The 19,856-nt window shown below is 48.7% G+C and overlaps 1 protein-coding gene across 1 annotated transcript in view; it reads right to left on the reverse strand.

The window, feature by feature from the left end:
• ITIH2 (inter-alpha-trypsin inhibitor heavy chain 2) overlaps positions 1-19,856 on the reverse strand; it is a 73,254-nt gene that overhangs the window by 26,418 nt on the left and 26,980 nt on the right. Inside the window, exons 7-14 of the mRNA XM_060245972.1 lie at positions 18,808-18,915; positions 15,670-15,798; positions 11,683-11,799; positions 7,850-8,018; positions 6,927-7,052; positions 5,977-6,158; positions 4,152-4,337; positions 688-827 (exon numbers count right to left, since the gene is read on the reverse strand). Coding sequence (XP_060101955.1) covers positions 688-827; positions 4,152-4,337; positions 5,977-6,158; positions 6,927-7,052; positions 7,850-8,018; positions 11,683-11,799; positions 15,670-15,798; positions 18,808-18,915 — 1,157 coding nt within the window. The remainder of the gene's footprint in view (positions 1-687; positions 828-4,151; positions 4,338-5,976; positions 6,159-6,926; positions 7,053-7,849; positions 8,019-11,682; positions 11,800-15,669; positions 15,799-18,807; positions 18,916-19,856) is intronic.

A 19,856-nucleotide genomic window follows, 5' to 3' on the forward strand; every position in this document is an offset into this window, starting at 1 on the left:
TTTTGAGAGAGCAGCTCTTTCAAGAGTTGTGATTGACCCAAGGTCACTCAGCTGGCTTTTAAAGCATAGCCAATAAGCATCTCTCACTGTATTATTTGTGAGGAAAACAAGGGTATGGAAGCCTCCATGGGCCATATTCAGCTTGAATTGCAGGCTTTGGAAAGGCGTTTTCTGTCATGTGCCAGTGCAAGAGGGGGTAGTCGGTGAGTTTTAAAAAAAAAATCAAAATGGGAGTCCACGGGTTGCTAAAACTTGAGACTCACTAGGAATAGAAAAGGGTAAGAGTCCAGCAGCTCACTAAAGACAAACAACATTTCCAACAGGGTATGAGCTTTCGTGAGTCAATTTCAATTTCAAACCATAATGGCATAGCATAAAATGCAGAAAAAAGGTTTGGATAGACAAGATAAGTCAGGATTGAACTTAGGTGAGACATAAAATCAAGTGTAGCCAGAGTTGTGTTGGAGAACAGTGGGCAAAAAATTTTGCAACAGCTCAGGTAATTTCTGAATTAGAGTCGTTCAGGAAAAAATCGATAGAAAGACAAATCGTTCTGATTGACGGTAAGAGGGGAGAATCTGTGAAACAATTCCTGGCAGGGTTTTTCATAGAGATGACAAGCTTTCGTGAGTCATTGCTCGTGTCTTCAGATACCTCAGGAAATGCAGGAAACATTTTCCTTCTTACCTCTCGGCCATAAGCTGGTTGATGGTTATGTAGGCCCACAACTTCTCCGTGAATTTGGGGTCAGCGTGCTTATCTTTGCTCAGGAATTCATCCAGACCCTCGGAATCTGCCAAGGTCTCCAAGACTAACTCTGCGTTGGACTAAAACCCCAAGAGAAATGGAAAAGACACGAATGCATAACCCAATGAAGTAATGAATGAAGGAATGAAACCAATGAAGTAATGTTCTTGCCAATCTCTGAGGATCTGCTTAGCTGAACATGTGAACTTATGAAGCTGCCTTATACTGAATCAGACTCCCGGTCCATCAAAGTCAGTATTGTCTGCTCAGACTGGCAGCGGCTCTCCAGGGGCTCCAGCTGAGGTTTTTCACGCCTACTTGCCTGGACTCTTTTTAGTTGGAGATGCTGGGGATTGAACCTGGGACCTTCTGCTTACCAAGCAGATGCTCTACCACTGAGCCACCGTCCCTCTCCAAATATATGAAGCTGCCTTCTACTGAATCAGACCCTCGATCCATCTAAGTCAGCATTGTCTACTCAGACTGGCAGCGGCTCTCCAGGGTCTCCAGCTGAGGTTTTTCACACCTACTTCCCTGGACCCTTTTTAGCTGGAGATGCCGGGGATTGAACCTGGGACCTTCTGCTTACCAAGCAGGTGCTCTACCACTGAGCCACCGTCCCTCTCCAAGGAAGGACTTCCTTTTATGTGTTCTAACCCGACTGCTCTGGACTAAATGGACCACTAGTGAACATATGAACATATGAAGCTGCCTTGTACTGAATCAGACCCTCGGTCCATCTAAGTCAGCATGGTCTACTCAGACTGGAGCAGCTCTGCAGAGTCTCAAGCGGAGGTTTTTCATGCCTACTTGCCTGGACCCTTTTTGGTTGGAGATGCCAGGGATTGAACCTGGGACCTTCTGCTTCCCAAGCAGATGCTCTACCACTGAGCCACCATCCCTCTCCATATATATGAAGCTGCCTTCTACCGAATCAGACCCTCGGTCCATCAAAGTCAGCATGGTCTACTCAGACTGGCAGCGGCTCTCCAGGGTCTCAAGCTGAGGCTTTTCACACCTATTTGCCTGGACCCTTTTTAGTTGGAGATGCCGGGGATTGAACCTGGGACCTTCTGCTTCCCAAGCAGATGCTCTACCGCTGAGCCACCATCCCTCCCCAAAGCTGGTTATCTTAAGGCTGAACAACATGATGTTCTTTCTTTTGCAAATGCAACTGCAGGGATTGCCTCATCAAAGAGAAGAGTTACATTTGGGGGTAACGTATAAGCGAAAGTCCCTCCCCGCGGGTTGCCAACACTGGGTTGGGAAAGTCCTGGAGATTTGGGAATTGGCCTGGAAAGGGGCAGTTAGTAAGATAGGGTAGGCTGGCCAAGATCATGATTGGCCCAAATTCATCAGGTGAAATTCATGACCAAGTGAAGATTGGAACCCAGGTCTCCCCACTCTTGGGGTCATAGTGGATAGCCTCTGTGCCCAGTGCCCTGTTGTTGGTTGACCAGAGGAACTTGTTGGCCGCTGTGTGAGATGGGATGCTGGGCTAGATGGACCACTGGTCTGATCCAGCAGAGCTCTTATGTTTTTATGAAGGCCTCAGCCTCTATGCCCTGTTGTTGGCCCTCCAGAGGAGCTGGTTGACCACTGTGTGAGACAGGATGCTGGGCTAGATGGACCACTGGTCTAATCCAGGAGAGCTCTTCTGATGTTCTTTTGAAGGCCTCAGCCTCTCTGCCTTGTGTTGTTGGCTGTCCAGAGGAAGTGGTTAGCCACTGTGTGAGACAGGATGCTGGGCTAGATGGACCACTGGTCTGATCCAGCAGAGCTCTTATGTTTTTATGAAGGCCTCAGCCTCTATGCCTTGTTGTTGGCCTTCCAGAGGAGCTGGTTGACCACTGTGTGAAACGGGATGCTGGGCTAGACAGACGATGGCTCTGTTCCAGCAGGGCTGTTCTTATGTTTTTACCCATTACAGACTCCCAAAGCGTAAGCACTGTTTAATCAAATCCCAGTTTTAATCAGAAACCGAAGCCACCTTCAAGTGAGGAAAAGATCCCAAGTTAATTTGGGACTCCTGATTCAGACGGAATTCTAGGACTTGCCTTGCGGTGTTGAAAAATTGGGGATCTTTGGAGAGATCATGCAGCTCTAGTCTCACTTTGTGGGGTAGACTGTGAGTGGGGGGAGCAGTTAATTAGTTCAAATGGTATACAAATTGCATTGGATTGGCCATACCTCAGAGGTATCCTTGGGAGAACTGGGTTTGATTCCCTACTCCTCCACTTGCAACTGCTGGAATGGCCTTGGGTCAGCCATAGCTCTGGCAGAGGTTATCCTTGAAAGGGCAGCTGCTGGGAGAGCCTTCTCAGTCCCACCCACCTCACAGGGTGTCTGTTGTGGGGGAGGAAGGTAAAGGAGATTGTGAGCCGCTCTGAGACTCTTCGGAGTGGTGGGCGGGATATAAATCCAATATCTTCATCTACCTCACAGGGTGTCTGTTGTGGGGGGGTGGAAGGTAAAGGAGATTGTGAGCCACTCTGAGACTCTTCGGAGTGGAGGGCGGTATCTTCATCTACCTCACAGGGTGTCTGTTGTGGGGGGGGGAGGTAAAGGAGATTGTGAGCCGCTCTGAGACTCTTTGGAGTGGAGGGCGGAATATAAATCCAATATCTTCATCTACCTCACCGGTTGTCTGTTGTGGGGGGGAGGGGCAGAGGAAGGTAAAGGAGATTGTGAGCCGCTCTGAGACTCTTTGGAGTGGAGGGCGAGATATAAATCCAATATCTTCATCTACCTCACAGGCTGTCTGTTGTGGGGGAGGAAGGTAAAGGAGAATGTGAGCCGCTCTGAGACTCTTCGGAGTGGAGGGCGGGATATAAACCCAATATCTTCACCTACACCACAGGGTGTCTGTTGTGGGGGGGCAAGGTAAAGGAGATTGTGAGCTACTCTGAGACTCTTCGGAGTGGAGTGCGGGATATAAATCCAATATCTTCATCTACCTCACAGGGTGTCTGTTGTGGGGGGGGGGGGAAGGTAAAGGAGATTGTGAGCTACTCTGAGACTCTTCGGAGTGGAGTGCGGGATATAAATCCAATATCTTCATTTTCTTCTTCAAAAACAAACCAGGGTTGGCGTTATATTTTGAAGAACTGGTTTCAAAGCAGATGGGGGGAGTAGACACTGGAGGATTATGGGATTACAGTCCACAATTTCTCCGAACAGGTCTGAAACAACCCTAGTTGCTGCACAGAGACCCATGGTATAAGGCAGGGGTGGCCAACGGTAGCTCGCCAGACTTTTTTTGCCTACAACTCCCATCAGCTCCAGTCATCAGCCATGCTGGCTGGGGCTGATGGGAGTTGTAGGCAAAAAAAGCATCTGGAGAGCTACCGTTGGCCACCCCTGGTATAACGAATGAGAGGCAGGGATAGACACGCCATACTCACGGCAGTGGCTGTGACAATGCTCTGCAAGTGCTGCACATTCTCTGTGTCGACTTTTCCCGCGACCACAATCTCTGATCCTCCAAAGTAGTTTTGGAAGCTGTTGTGGGTGACGTCGGATACCATGCCCTGGGGATAGTTGAACTCGATGTTTTTCAGAAGCGGGGTGGAGACTTGGTTGTAGAATTTCTGCAAAGTCCAAAGAGGCACAGAAGTGAGGATGAAGGCAAAGGTAGTCCCCTGTGCAAGCACCAGTCATTTCCGACTCTGGGGTGACGTCGCATCATGACGTTTTCTTAGCAGACTTTTTATGGGGTGCTTTGCCCTTGCCTTCCCCAGTCATCTACATTTTTCCCCCTGCAAGCTGGGGACTCCTTTTACCGACCTCGAAAGGATGGAAGGCTGCGTCAACCTTGAGCCCGCTACCTGAACCCAGCTTCCGCCGGGGTCGAACTCAGGTCGTGAGCAGAGAGCTCGGACTGCAGTACTGCAGCTTTACCACTCTGTGCCACGGGGCTACTCCAGAGATACATATATAAACACAACCAGGGTATCACTCCAGTTAAAGGTAAAGGCAGTCCCCTGTGCAAGCACCAGTCATTTCCGACTCTGGGGTGACGTCGCATCACGATGTTTTCACGGTAGACTTTTTACGGGGTGGATTGCCCTTGCCTTCCCCAGTCATCTTTACTTCCCACCCCCCCCAGCAAGCTGGGGACTCATTTGACCGACCTCGGAAGGATGGGAGGCTGAGTCAACCTCGAGCCAGCTACTTGAAACCAGCTTCCGCTGGGATCGAACTCAGGTCGTGAGCAGAGCTTAAAGGTCAAGGTAGTCCCCTGTGCAAGCACCAGTCATTTTTTACTCTGGGGTGACGTTGCTTTCACAACGTTTTCACAGCAGACTTTTTACGGGGTGGTTTGACCTTGCCTTCCCCAGTCATCTACGCTTTGCCCCCAGCAAGCTGGGTGCTCATTTCACAGACCTTGGAAGGATGGAAGGCCGAATCGACCTTAAGCCAGCTACCAGCTCCACACTGGTGGAACCAACTTACCAGATGAGGTGCGGGCCCTGCGGAGTCTTGCTCAATTCCGTGGGGCCTGCAAGACTCCCCTCTTCCAGCCGGCCTTCTCTTAATGTGGATTCTAGTCTATTACATACGGCCATCATAAATTTCAAGAGGAGAACATCTAGAACAAGTAGCGCCCGAAAACGTTCGATTTTAACTAATTGATGGTTTTAGTTATAACGTTTCAATGTAACCGCAAATATTATGAATTATATATTGTATTGATATAATGTTTTATTATTGTAACTTGGTATTTATGTTATATGTTGTGAGCCGCCCTGAGCCTGCTGCGGCGGGGAGGGCGGGATATTAATAAAATATCATTATTATTATTATTATTATTATTATTATTATTATTACCTGAACCCAGCTTCTGCTGGGATCGAACTCAGGTTACGAGCAGAGCTTGAACTGCAGTACTGAAGTTTACCACTCCGTGCCAAGAGGCAAGTGAGGAAAGGTCACATTGAAAAGGCCGCATTGGCCCACCCAAAACACAAGTCGGGGCACCCCCTGCTTGATTATGGCTACCTACGTCCACAAGCACCATGTGGGATGTCTCTGGAAACACTGCCACTAGAATTGCTATTCAGCGTGCCATCATCAAAACCCTGCCCCACGAGTTTCAGGGCTCGGGAAAGTGGGATACAGACCATCAGCCACTGTTCCTCAAGGATCCATTCATGGCAGCTTCATCACTTCTTCATCGTACCAAACGTGGCCGCTCAAAGCAGCAGAGAAATGGGGGTGGAAACTCACCTTCATCTGAGAGGAGGTTTCCTGGTTTCCAAAAATCCTTTGCGCCATCCCGTTGTTTTCGGTGGACAGCCTCTTCAGGAAATCATAGTCCACGTCAAAGCCGATGCCGAGGCAGAACAAGGAAATGTCATCCTGAATGTTCTTCTTCACGTTCTTTTGAATGTTGGGCAGCTTCAGCTCTCCTAAAATCGGGAGGGGACGGAAGGAAACGGTTAAGGTTTCAATTTTTCAGTCCAACGCCAGAAGCAATTGAATGTATTCTTCTTGGCTAGGCTCATGACGCGTCTGACCACTCCGGTCACCAAAGTTCAAAGCTTTCCCCCAGTCTGAGGAACTTCCTCCAGTTACAATACAATGCAATGCAATACAATAACCTTTATTGGCATGATATCGGACATAACAGGGAACCAATCCATCCATCAAATGGCAATTAGCAAACACATTAAGTGCCTCCTAGATGCTAGATATAAAAAAATTTGGCAACGGTTTCAATTACCAACTGGTTCCGAGTTGACAACAAAGAAGACAATTTTACATTTGTCGGGCTTTGCTGTTTGCTCAAACAGGGCTCAATGAGTATGGAGTGCAGATCAGAGTAAAAAGCAGTGTAAGAACACATTTTCTAAAGTTTCTATTTCTGGACATGCGCAAGTGCACAGGCTGTTAGCATAGGGAGTTTTATGGAATCTTCCAAGAAGTATCACAGATGGCAGCACATTGAACCTAGCTAGCGAAGAGGCTCTGTGTTGCCAAGGGGGCGTTAGGCAGGTGAGATATTCAGCCCTATACCCGGGAGGTAAAAACCCCAAACTCAAACACCCCAAACTCAAAAACCCCAAACTTCCAGTTAAAGGAAGTCTTCTGACTTCCAGCTGAGCAGAGTAGTCCAATAGCCATTTTCTCCCTCTTGGTGGAAGAAGATCACATAAACCTTACTCTAAGATCCTTACCCACAGTGGGATCTCCATCGGACACCAGCACAATCATGGATGCCGAGTTCGAATCCAACATTCCCATTCTGTTGGCTTCGTTTAAAATAAAGATTGCTCGAAGGAGAGCATCATTAATGTTTGTCCCTGTTTAAAGAAAATGAGATAAATCATCCTGTCTGTGAGCATCCAATGCCAGAAATTTTTGGTTGGGGGGCTCAGGGCATAAAATATTGGGTAGGGGGGCCGTGGGGGCTTGGCTGCTTCTTCCAGCGGCCAGCCACCTGGCTCCAGCTCTCTCTCTCTCATGCTCTTGGGGATGGGAAGAGCCCGGGGAGAGCGGCGGAAGCAAAAACGGGGCTGCGGGGAAGGCAGGAACAGGCAGGGAAGAGCCCAGGGAGAGTGGCGGCGGCAAAAACAGGGCTGCGGGGAAAGCAGGAACGGAGTGGGAAGAGCCTGGGGAAAGCGGCGGCAGCAAATACAGGGCTGCGGGGAAGGCAGGAACAGGCTGGAAAGAGCCCGGGGAGAGCAGCGACGGCAAAAACAGGGCTGCGGGGAAGGCAGGAACAGGGTGGGAAGAGCCCAGGGAGAGTGGCAGCGGCAAAAACAGGGCTGTGGGGAAGGCCGGAACGGGGTGGGAAGAGCCTGGGGAGAGCAGCAGCGGCAAAAACAGGGCTGCGGGGAAGGCAGGAACGGGATGGGAAGAGCCTGGGGAGAGTGAAGCCGGTGAAAATGGGGCCTCAGGGGAGGCAGGAACAGGGCCGCTGGGAGAGCAGCAGTGGCCAGTGTGCGGCAGCCAGGGCAGGGAGAGCGCCGTCGTCGAGCAGCAGGAAAAGGAGGGGCCATACAAGTGGAAGGGGGGGTTGGTGGAGGGGCCTATCCCCCCAGGCCCTCCCGTAGCTTTTGGCCTGCCTATGGCTCACTTCGGTAACATACTTACATACCTCCATTAGGATGGATTCCCTCAATATACTTCTTGGCAGCTTCAGTCTCTGATTTGGAAGCGTGCACTAAGCTATCTTTCCAGGTTCGCACATGGTGGTTGAAGTCGAGGATTGAAAACTGGTCATCGGAGCGGAGGTCCCCCAGGATGGTTTTCATCGCTTCGACGGTCTGGAAATAGAAGAAGCTGCCACTACAGCCGTTACCCAAAGAGGCGGTATCCTAATCAGTTGGGGGAATTAGCTCTAAGGAGACAGAGGGGGCAACTGGGAATCTCCACCTATGTCTATCAGGGGTTTTCCCTTTAAGAGAACTTTCAAATAAACCAGGAAGAAGTTCAACCAGGAAGGGTTTTATTAAAATAGAAATGGGCAGAAATGTACACACAGACACACACTAAAAAAAAACACATACAAGAGCTAAATAAAAGGAAATCAGGGAGGAAAGAGGAAAAGCTTTTGAGGGGAAGGGTGATATTTACCACTCCTGCAGAGGTCTGAGAAGCAGCAGCAAAACAGCCAGCATTTCGAGAGGAGAGGAGAGGAGAAGAGAGGAGAGGAGAGGAGAGGAGAGGAGAGGAGAGGAGAGGAGAGGAGAGGAGAGGAGAGGAGAGGAGAGAAGAGAAGAGAACCCATGGAGTGGGGATATAGCCAAAAACACACACACACTTCTGGGGAGCATAACCTTTTCTGATATAGGGTCTAAGCAGGGTATAAGGCCATAGATTCCATGCTCTAAAGCTACCATTTTCTCTAGGGAAACTGAACTGGGTCATCTGGAGATTAATTTGTAATAGTGGGAGATCTCCACACCCCACCTTAGGCTTGCCAATCTCCAGGTCCCAGCGGGGGTTCTTCCGCTTTCCCAGACTCCTTCCCGCCCCCAGTCAGCTGGCTGGCGGGGGGGAAGGCCTGCCCCCAGAGGACCATGTGCCTTTCCACCTCCGGAGGCTTCAGTCTCCGATTGAAAGGCTTCCTCTTGGGATGGTGTGTCTGTGTTGCTGTGAAGAAGTTGGCAGCAACTCATGAGTAGAGAGGCCAATCCCCCTTCAGAGTCGCCAGAAATGGGGTGGGGGGCAGAGGGAAAGGGGAGGGAAACGTCTGCTGAGCACTTTGTTATTCCCTATGTGGAGATCGATTCTCATAGGGTATAATGGGGAATTGATCTGGAGGTTTCGGGGGCTCTGGGGAAGCTGTTTTTTGAGGTAGAGGCACCAAATTTTCAGTATAGTATCTAGTGCCTCTCCCCAAAGTACTCTCCAAGTTTCAAAACGATTGGACCAGGGGGACCAATTGTATGAGTCCCAAAAGAAGGTGCCCCCATCCATTATTTCCTATGGAAGAAAGACATTTAAAAAGGTGTGCTGTCCCTTTAAATGTGATGGCCAGAACTCTCTTGGAGTTCAATTATGCTTGTCACACCCTTGTTCCTGGCTCCGCCCCCAATGTCTCCTGGCTCCACCCCCAAAGTCTCCTGGCTCCACCCCCAAAGTCCCCAGATATTTCTTGAATTGGACTTGGCAACCCTACCCCACCTGGAAGTCGGCAACCCTATTAAGATTTTGAGTGTCAAACCTCCCTCATGTCTTCCTGTATCATGTAAATACTAGGTTGCCAACTTCACCTGGGAAACTCCTGGAATTTTGGGAGTGAAGTTTGAGGAGGGAGCCTAGCAGAGCATGATGTCACTCTAGAGCAGGGGTGTCAAACATGCAGCCCAGGGGCCAAATCAGGCCCCAGAGAGCTCCTATCAGGCCCCTGAACAACTGGCTCTTGTCTGCTTCCTCCTCCCTCTCTCTTGCTTCCTTCTGCATCACAGCTTGCTTTGCCAGGCTTGCTCAATCGCACAGGAGCTACAGAGCAAAACCTCTATTTTTCTCCATTGCCTGAAGCTCCTCCCTTGAAGAGGAAGGGGGGGTGGAAGGAGGGCTTGCTCTGCCAGGCTCTCTCAATAGCACAGCAGAGCTATTGAGCCAAGCCTCTCTTCCTTCTATTGGCTGAGGCTCCTCCCCCTCCTGGTCCCCTGAGGGAGGAAGAAAGGAGCTCCTGCTAGAATTCCACCGCTGACCATAACAATCAATGATCTGTTGTTTTACTGGTGCTCTTTTTTAATTGCAACTCTCTTATTGCTATGATGACCTTGAATATTTGGCAAAGTAGAAAGGTGGAATGTAAATCCTACTAATCAATTAAATCAAGTACAATCCACCAAGATGGCAGCTTTGCTACTCGTCTAAGGACAAACAGATCTCCCTGCTTCGATGGGCATCAGCAAGCAAAGGAGTCGGCTTCCACACAGTTGTAGAAAGTGCCTAGAAGTTACAGCCAACAGATGGTGACCCTGTGGGGTTTTCAAGGCAAGAGAGAAGCAGAACTGGTTTGCCATTGCCTGCCTCTCCACAGCAACTCTGGACTTCCTCATAAGAACATGAGAAGCCATGCTGGATCAGGCCACTGGCTCATCCAGTCCAACACTCTGCGTCACACAGGGGCCAAAACCCAGGTGCCATCAGGAGGTCCACCAGCAGGGCCATAAGAACATAACAGAAGACATATTGGATGAGGCCAATGGCCCATCCAGTCCAACACTCTGTGTCACATAAGAACAGAAGAGAAGCCATGTTGGATCAGGCCAGTGGCCCATCCAGTCCAACACTCTGTGTCACATAAGAACATAAGAGAAGCCACGTTGGATCAGGCCAGTGGCCCATCTAGTCCAACACTCTGTGTCACAGAAGATCATAAGAGAAGCCATGTTGGATCAGGCCAATGGCCCATGGAGTCCAACACTCTGTGTCACATAAGAACAGAAGAGAAGCTGTGTTGAATCAGGCCAATGGCCCATCCAGTCCAACACTCTGTGTCACACAGTGGCCAAAAAACCCAGGTGCCATCAGGAGGTCCATCAGTGGGGCCAGGACACTAGAAGCCCTCCCACTGTGCCCCCTCAAGCACCGAGAATACAGAGCATTACTGCCACAGACATAAAAACATAAGAGAAGCCATGTTGGATCAGGCCAATGGCCCATCCAGTCCAACACTCTGTGTCACATAAGAACACAAGAGAAGCCATGTTGGATCAGGCCAATGGCCCATCCAGTCCAATACTCTGTGTCACATAAGAACATAAGAGAAGCCCTATTGGATCAGGCCAGTGGCCCATCCAGTCCAACACTCTGTGTCACATAAGAACATAAGAGAAGCCATGTTGGATCAGGCCAGTGGCCCATCCAATCCAACACTCTGTGTCACATAAGAACACAAGAGAAGCCATGTTGGATCAGGCCAATGGCCCATCCAGTCCAATACTCTGTGTCACATAAGAACACAAGAGAAGCCATGTTGGATCAGGCCAATGGCCCATCCAGTCCAATACTCTGTGTCACATAAGAACACAAGAGAAGCCATGTTGGATCAGGCCAATGGCCCATCCAGTCCAACACTCTGTGTCACATAAGAACACAAGAGAAGCCATGTTGGATCAGGCCAATGGCCCATCCAGTCCAAAACTCTGTGTCACATAAGAACATAAGAGAAGCCCTATTGGATCAGGCCAGTGGCCCATCCAGTCCAACACTCTGTGTCACACAGTGGCCAAAAAACCCAAGCGCCATCAGGATGTCCATCAGTGGGGCCAGAACTCCAGAAGCCCTCCCACTTTGGCGCCCCCAAGCACCAAAAATACAGAGCATCACAACCCCAGACATAGAGTTCCAACAATGCACTGTGGCTAATAGCCACTGATGGACCTCTGCTCCAGATGTGGTCTCCCACTCAAGTATTAACCAAAGTTGAACCCACTTAGCTTCTGAGGCTAGGATTTTGCTCCCACTTACTTGCTTCATTTTCAGTCCCCACATTGAACCACTGACATCAATCACAAAAAGGATGTTTTTGGGCAGGGGCTCCAGATTTTCAGGAGCAAAGTAGTGGATGAAATACCCGTTGAAAATCTGCAAAAGAAAAAAGGAGAGGATGAAACACGGCCTCGCCTGGCATCGCTTCTGTTTCATAAGAACATCAGAAGAGCCCTGCTGGATCAGACCAGTTAGCGTCCATTTAGAATGTCCTTTCCCTTGAGGCTCACCTGGTACCTGCTCGCTGTTCTTTAGGTGCCATGCCAAATCTTTTCTCGTTACCTAGATTTTTAACAGAAGTTTTGGACCCATCTTTTAGGGAATGTCTGTTTCATGACTGTGGGCTGTCTTTTGTGCTTCATTTTTGATCCCTCCAGGGACCAAAGCAGTCTGGTGGTGAAAAGAGCCATCAAGTCACAGCTGTTTGGTGTAGTGGTTAAGTTTGGTATTGAGAGCCATTTTGATGTAGTGGTTAAGTGTGCGGACTCTTATCTGGGAGAAGTGGGTTTTATTCCCCACTCCTCCACTTGCACCTGATGGAATGGCCATGAGTCAGCCATAGCTCTCGCAGGAGTTGTCCTTGAATGGGCAGCTGCTGTAAGAGCTCTCTCTGCCCCACCTACCTCTCAGGGTGTCTGTTGTGGGGGGGATGTAGAGGAGATTGTTCACTCTGTGACTCTGAGATTCAGAGTATAAAGTGGGATATAAATCCAATATCCTCTTCTTTTCTTCTTACAGCAACCTCATATGTTGATGAACAGGGCCAGTGCCATTGCCAGTCTCTGCGTAGCAACCCTGGACAATCTTGGTGGTCTCCCAACCAAGTCCTAACAAGAGCCTATCTTGCCTAGCTTCTGAGATCTGACAAGATCAGGCTAGCAAGACCCATCCAGGTCAAGCAAGAGAACATTCAGAGGTGGTTTGCCATTGCTTGCCTCTGCGTGGCAACCCTGGACTTCCTTCGTGGTCTCCCAACCAAGTCCTAACAAGAGCCTATCTTGCCTAGCTTCTGAGATCTGATGAGATCAGGCTAACAAGACCCATCCAGGTCAAGCAAGAAAACATTCAGAGGTGGTCTGCCATTGCTTGCCTCTGCGTAGCAACCCTGGACTTCCTTGGTGGTCTCCCAACCAAGTCCTAACAAGAGCCTATCTTGCCTAGCTTCTGAGATCTGACGAGATCAGGCTAACAAGACCCATCCAGGTCAAGCAAGAGAACATTCAGAGGTGGTCTGCCATTGCTTGCCTCTGCGTAGCAACCCTGGACTTTCTTGGTGGTCTCCCAACCAAGTCCTAACAAGAGCCTATCTTGCCTAGCTTCCAAGATCTGATGAGATCAAGCTACCCTCAGCCATCCCAGGTCAGGACAGACCAGTAGTCCTAAATAAATAAACCATGTTTTATGGTCCACTTTTAAGCTCCTAAAATTCTTTTATGCTCTTGTTTCTATCGCTGTCTGGTTTTATACCTGCAGATGGTTTCACCGCAGCGAGAACAGGTTTTTTTGAAAACTGTTTTCTTGATTTACTGTTTTAATTTGTATTTGTTTGTTTTATTTCTTCTTTTTTTGCGATCCGCTTTGAGCAGGTGTCTGGAGAGGCTTCACGCTCGTGTTCGAAACAAATAAATCATCGCCACATGGGCAAGGTTGCCTCCCTCCCCTGCACAGTGAGGAAAAGGAAGAACCAACAGCAATGGCCAAAAGAAGTCAGCAAAGGCAGGGCCACTGAAAGCCACTGTCACCCGCTAGTGATGTAATTGTACCGGGCACATTGTGCGGGGGACACTCTAGCGTTTGGATAGAAAACTCTATGGTGCCATAGAGTCCTCCGCCAGCAGTCAGGTAAGACCTGGCAACCCCACTTTCTTTCCAGTCTCCATCCAGCCCATTGAACATTTGCAGGGGAGGGGGACAGGCCATTTCTGGAATTCCCGCATTGTGCATTATCAAGAGTGTTGCCAATCTCCAGGTGGGGCAGGAAAGGAGCACTAGAGCATCCACGAAGAAACGGCCTCAAATAGAAATAAGTTCTATTAATTATACAAAACAGAGAAATCTTGTACAACAAATTTTACAAAAGTGCAATGATATCACACCCGGATCCCATCAATTCACATTTCACAATGAAAGTTCCTATTCTTTATAGCAGGGGCGGCCGACGGTAGCTCTCCAGAAGTTTTTTGCCTACAACTCCCATCAGCCCCAGCCAGCGTGGCCTAAGGCTGAGGCTGATGGGAGTTGTAGGCAAAAAAACATCTGGAGAGCTACCGTTGGCCACCCCTGCCTTATAGCAGTAGGTCCGGAGTGTGATTAGAAGAGCCGTGAAAACAGAGCCCAACGCTCCAATTCTTCTTTAGAAGTAGCCGGTGGAGACCATAGTGACAGCAAGGCACATTACCGCAACAGGGATGCGCATATGGCCCTGTTTCACACAAGCTTCACTATTACTTATATCATTATACATGGCAAATAGCTCAACCTTTCTGCAGAATAACAACGGCCAATGTTTCACTATGGTCTACACTGGCTATTTCTAAAGAAGAATTGGAGCATTAAGGTTTGTAGAATCTTTCAGGCTCAAGTGCCATGTTCTACTGGAGAAAGTTTTTCTTCCAGGCGTTTCGTTCTCAGCTGCGGAGAACATCCTCAGTGACGTTGCAGCCGGAGCAGGCGCTCTGACCTTCTTGGCTGCTGTGCATTGAGTGAGGCCAGGGCTCACATTCCGCAGAACAATCAGCACAGTCAACAACCATCTTCCTTATCTTCACACCCCTTCCAACCCTCCCAGCAATTAACACAGAACAATGGTCACATTCAACAGCCAGTTTCCTTATCACTTCCCTTCCAGGAAGCCCCACCAAACAATGGGCACATCCACAAACCAATTGCCCTTTCACCACACCCCCTCCAGCCTAGAAATAGCAGCTCTCCAGCAGCCCTGGCCTCACTCAATGCACAGCAGCCAAGAAGGTCAGAGCGCCTGCTCCGGTTGCAACGCCACTGAGGATGTTCTCCGCAGCTGAGAACAAAACGTCTGGAAGGAAAACTTTCTCCAGTAGAACACGGCACTTGAGCCCGAAAGATTCTACAAACCCTAATGATGTTGCCAGCCGTGAAAACCTGAAATCTTTGATAAGAATTGGAGCGTTGGGCTCCGTTTTCACGGCTCTTCTAATCACCCTCCGGACCTACTGCTATAAAGAATATGAACTTTCCCCGTGAAATGTGAATTTATGGGATCCGGGTGTGATATCATTGCACTCCTGTAAAATTTGTTGTACAAGGTGTATCTGTTTTGTATAGTTAATAGAAATTATTTATATTTGAGGCTGGTATATTGTGGAGGCTCTAGTGCTTCTTACCGGCTCCATTTTCCACATTGCTCTTTTTGGTTGCTCTAATCTCCAGGTGGGGGCTGGAGATCTCCTGGAATGACAGCCGATCTCCAGATGACAGAGCTCAATTCTGGAGAAACTGGCTGCTCTGGGGGGTGCATTCTATGGCACTGTCCCCACTGTCCCTAGGCACTTCCCCTCAGTCTCCAGAGATTTCCCAACCAGGAGTTGGCAACCCTATTTGAATGTAGGTGAGAGAGACAAGTTCCCTATGAATAAACCCCATGGAACTACAATGAGGTTGTCAACCTCCTGGTGACGCCTGGAGATCTCCTTGAATTACCAGTGATCTCCAGCCAACAGGGACCAGTTCCTCTGGAGAAAAAAATGGACACTTGGGAAGGTAGACTCTATGGTATTATACCCCACTGAAGTCCCTCCCCTCCCCAAACCCCGCTTCCTCAGGCTCCACCCCCAAAATCTCCAGGTAGTTCCCATCTCAATGCTGGCAACCATCCCTTACAATTACCTCTCGCTCCCTATAAATGTTAAGTATCTGTTCTCCATATTCCTCGTAAAATATCATTCTGGGGGTCTCCCCTGCCTCTCCCTTTTTGTCGAATAACCATACCTCCAGCTCTCCAGCTTTGCTATCTCTGTTTACATCGTACGTCACCGCAAAATGGCCGTCAATCGCCGTGGAGGCGCAAGTGGGGCACTTCCGTTGCAGAGCCACTGGGGGCTTGAAGGATACGTGGGCCTAGAAAAGAGAGGAGGAGGACTTGAAGGAGGCATTCCCACCTTCGGCTTGGCTTGGAGGTTTATTTACTTTCTTTTTGCTTCAACTTTCTTCTCACGGCGGAGCCAAGGTGGCATACATACTTTTTCTCGCCTCCATTTTATCTCCACAATAACCTTGCGAGGTGAGTTCAGCCGAGAAAACCGCCCTGAGCCTGCTTTGGTGGGGAGGGCGGGATATCAATGAAATCAAATAAATAAAAAAAAGTGAGTGGCCCAAGGTCACCCATGAGTGCGGATTCAAACCTGGGTCTGCCAGATCCTACGAGTCTGATGCTCTCACCACTACATCGCTCCAGCTCCCCGTCTTTAACTCAGATGCAAAACCCTTGATTGTCAGCAGAGGTGGAATTCTAGCAGGGGCCCCTTTGCATAATAGACCACACCCCACTGATGTAGCCAATCCTCCAAGAGCTTACAGGGCTCTTCTTACAGGGCCTAGTGTAAGCTCCAGGAGGATTGGCTACATCAGGGGGGTGGGGCCTAATAGGCAAAGGAGGTCATGCTAGAATTCCTTACAGGGCTCTTTGTACAGGGCCTGCTGTAAGCTCCAGGAGGATTGGCTACATCAGGGGTGTGTGGCCTTAAATGCAAGGGAGCTCCTTCTAGAATTCCACCCCAGATTGTTAAGCCAACTAAATGTGGCTCTTTTCCAAGTCCAGTGCTTCCAGTTTCTGGACTTAAAGGGGCTTCTTGCTTCAACTGTGAAAATGCCTTAAAAGTCAACTTTAGATAATTATATCCAGGGCTTTTTTTTTTTTTTTAAGCAGGAGCGTCTTTGCATATTAGGCCATGCCCCCCCGATGTAGCCAATCTTCCAAGAGCTTACAGGAGGCCCCGGAAGAAGAGCCATGTAAGCTCTTGGAAGATTGGTCACATAAGGGGGTGTGACCTAATATGCAAAGGAGCTCCTTCTACAAAAAAGCCCTGATTATAACTATAAATCTAAAGGAATGGAGGCAGTCAGACTTTAACCTTTATCAGGTTTCCAAATGCAGTTGGGGAGCAAGGTTGCAGATTCCAAGACCTCAAGTTGCTCTAACTCAGGAACAGGGTTGGAATTCTAGCAGGAGCTCCTTTGCATATTAAGCCGCACCCTTCTGATGTAGCCAATCCTTGAAGAGCTTACAAAAAAGAGCCTTGTAAGCTCTTGGAGGAATGGCTACATCAGGGGTGTGTGGCCTAATATGCAAAGGAGCTCCTACTAGAATCCCACCACTCCTCGGGAGGTGCCTGCAAAGCCTTCGCTTCAGCAGAAAACGGCCAAGGATCTATTTAGAGACATATCTGTGGTCTATCTCTTTGATTCTCCCTTTTTAGGAGAATTTTATAGACCAGAGAGCCCTCCTAGTCGGTATTTAGCTGTGTTGTCTCTTCACTCACTATGAAGATGCTAGCCTGCCATTATATCTCCGCCGGAATTTTTCAAAATTTCAGACGATGACCTCTGTCCTGGTGTTGAGCACATGAAACTGCCTTCTATTGAATCAGGCCACTTGGTCCATCAGTTTCGGCATCGTCTGCTCAGACTGGCAGCTGTTCACCAGGGTCTCAGTCTGAGGTCTTTCCCATCACCTACTGTCTGGTACATTAGCTGGAGATGCCGGGGATTGAACCTGGGACCTTCTGCATGCCAAACAGGTGCTCTACCACAGAGCCACAGCCCCACTTCATGGCTCTCCAGGGTCTCAGGCAAAGGTCTTTCACAGCACCTCCTGCCTGGTCCTTTTCACTGGAAATGCCAGGGATTGAACCTGGGACCTTCTGCATGCCAAGCAGGTGCTCTACCACTGAGCCACAGTCCCTCCCCAATCAAATGGTTGTTAAAACATCATGAACCCATGAAGCTGTTGCCCTGTGCTGATCCAGCAGCTCCCCAAGGTCTCAGGCAGAGGTAGGGCTGCTCCCTCCCGGGAGGTTCCCAACACACCAGCCCACATTGGGCTGGCAGGGGGAACCTCTCATGACATTGCCGGCACGATGATGTCACCCATGAGTGACATCATCGCTCCAGCAACATCATGCGCCAGCCACTCTAGGTGTTTCCGGGAAAACTCTATGGTTTTCCCGGACGCTCTAGCATTTTGGGAGGGAAAACTCTATGGTACCATGGTACCATAGAGTTTTTACCTCCCAAAATGCTAGAGTGTCCTGGAAAACCATAGAGCTTTCCTTGAAATGTCTAGAGCGGGCGGTACGTGATGTCGCTGGCACGATGACGGATCTCACAGGTGATGTCATCACGCTGCACGCGCTTTGCATGCACAAATACAGTTCCCCACTTGAGGCCACAGGGGACTTGGTAACCGTAGGCAGTTTCACATCACCTAGCAAGAGATCCTTCAACTGGAGATGCCAGAGATTGAACCTGGGACATTCTGCATGCCAAGCAGATGCTCAGCCATTGAGCTGAGTCCCCCTTTCCAGCTTTTCTTTTTAGTGTGGAACAAATCCAGCGATATTTTTGCACCGGTTTTCTCTTTCCCCACACTACACCTTCTCATTACAAACGTTGCCTTTTCACAACATTATTATTCCATCAGTGGCACAAAGATTGCTACAGAAGACAGAGAGAAACTGACCATCAGTAAAGCAACAGAAATGAGCAATCCAAAACCAGCAAACAAAAAGGAAACGCTAAGCGGCCCTCTTGGCTTATCCTAAACCAGGGATGGCCAAACTTGCTTAACCTAAGAGCCACACAGAATAAATATCTGAGAGCCGCAAGACATGAACATCAGATGTTTGAGAGCTGCAAGACAGGAAGGAAAGGAAGGAAGGAAGCATGGGGGAGGGAGGGAAGGAGGGAAGAAAGGAAGGAAAATAGATGGGAGAGATAGAAAGAAAGCAACTTTAACTTTAAATGCCTTCTCTAAGTCACCAGTGGGACAGTGGGGCCTTCGAGAGCCACACAATACGTGTGAAAGAGCTGCAGTCTGGCCACCCCAATCCTAAACTGTTTTGTCATTACCTTTTTCTCCCCTTTGGTGACAACAATAGCATCTGCAAACTCATCTCCCAGAGAGTTGGGGACATGGACGAAGCTAATTCCCTGAGGCTCGATGATGTGGATGTCCACCTGTAGGCAGTGCAGAAGGCAGAGGAGATAATGAGTACCCAGAAGACTCAAATCACTATAATCTCTATAGGGCCAAAGCATTCCAGGAAACTCTGGAAGCGTTCCAGAGGAAGCATCTCTGAAGACAAGATGCTCTTCTTTGTGAATATAGAAAGATCATCGAAAACAGAGAGTTGCCCATCCATAGCGAAACGATAGGATCTGAGCGTACAGCTGTGCAAATAAAAAACCGCTAAGAGACACCATGAATTTTAAACAACCAGACAGTGTAATGTAGAGGTCAGTGGTGTTCTGACCAAGCTTGCACATAGAACGTCAAATAAACAAGAGCGTTTAGCAAAAAGATATTCGCAGTTCAAAAACAGTCTTTCCAATCACAAAGGAGTAACAATATTCCAGTATTTAGTTCATAGAACTAAAGGAAGCCCTTCCAAAGATGTCTGTTCTAGATATCAAGACGTTTCATCCGTCTTTCTTCAGTTTGGAGGCTTATTTATCACTGAAACCCAATCTTTACAATACATATCACTGGAACCCAATCTTTACAAAACATATCAGAACCTGGAAATCTAACAGATATGTTTTGTAAAGATTGAGTTCCAGCGATATGTATTGTAAAGATTGGGTTCCAGTGGAATATTACTAAATACTGAAATATTGTTACTCCTTTGTGATTGGAAAGACTGTTTTTGAACTGTCTTCTATGAATATCTTTTTGCTACATGCTCTTGTTTATTTGAATTTCTGTGTGCAAGCTTGGTCAGAACACCACTGACCTCTACATTACACTTGTCTGGTTGTTTAGACTTTATGGTGTCTCTTAGCGGTTTTTTATTTACACATCCACAAGGACATGGCAGACGCGGGCCTATCCAGACGAAGATCTGGACACCCGGCAGCGGGGGTGGAATTCTAGTAGGAGCTCCCTTGCATATTAGGCC

This window comes from Heteronotia binoei, chromosome 8 (genome assembly GCF_032191835.1).
Source record: "Heteronotia binoei isolate CCM8104 ecotype False Entrance Well chromosome 8, APGP_CSIRO_Hbin_v1, whole genome shotgun sequence".
Classification (NCBI taxonomy): Eukaryota; Metazoa; Chordata; class Lepidosauria; order Squamata; family Gekkonidae; genus Heteronotia; species Heteronotia binoei.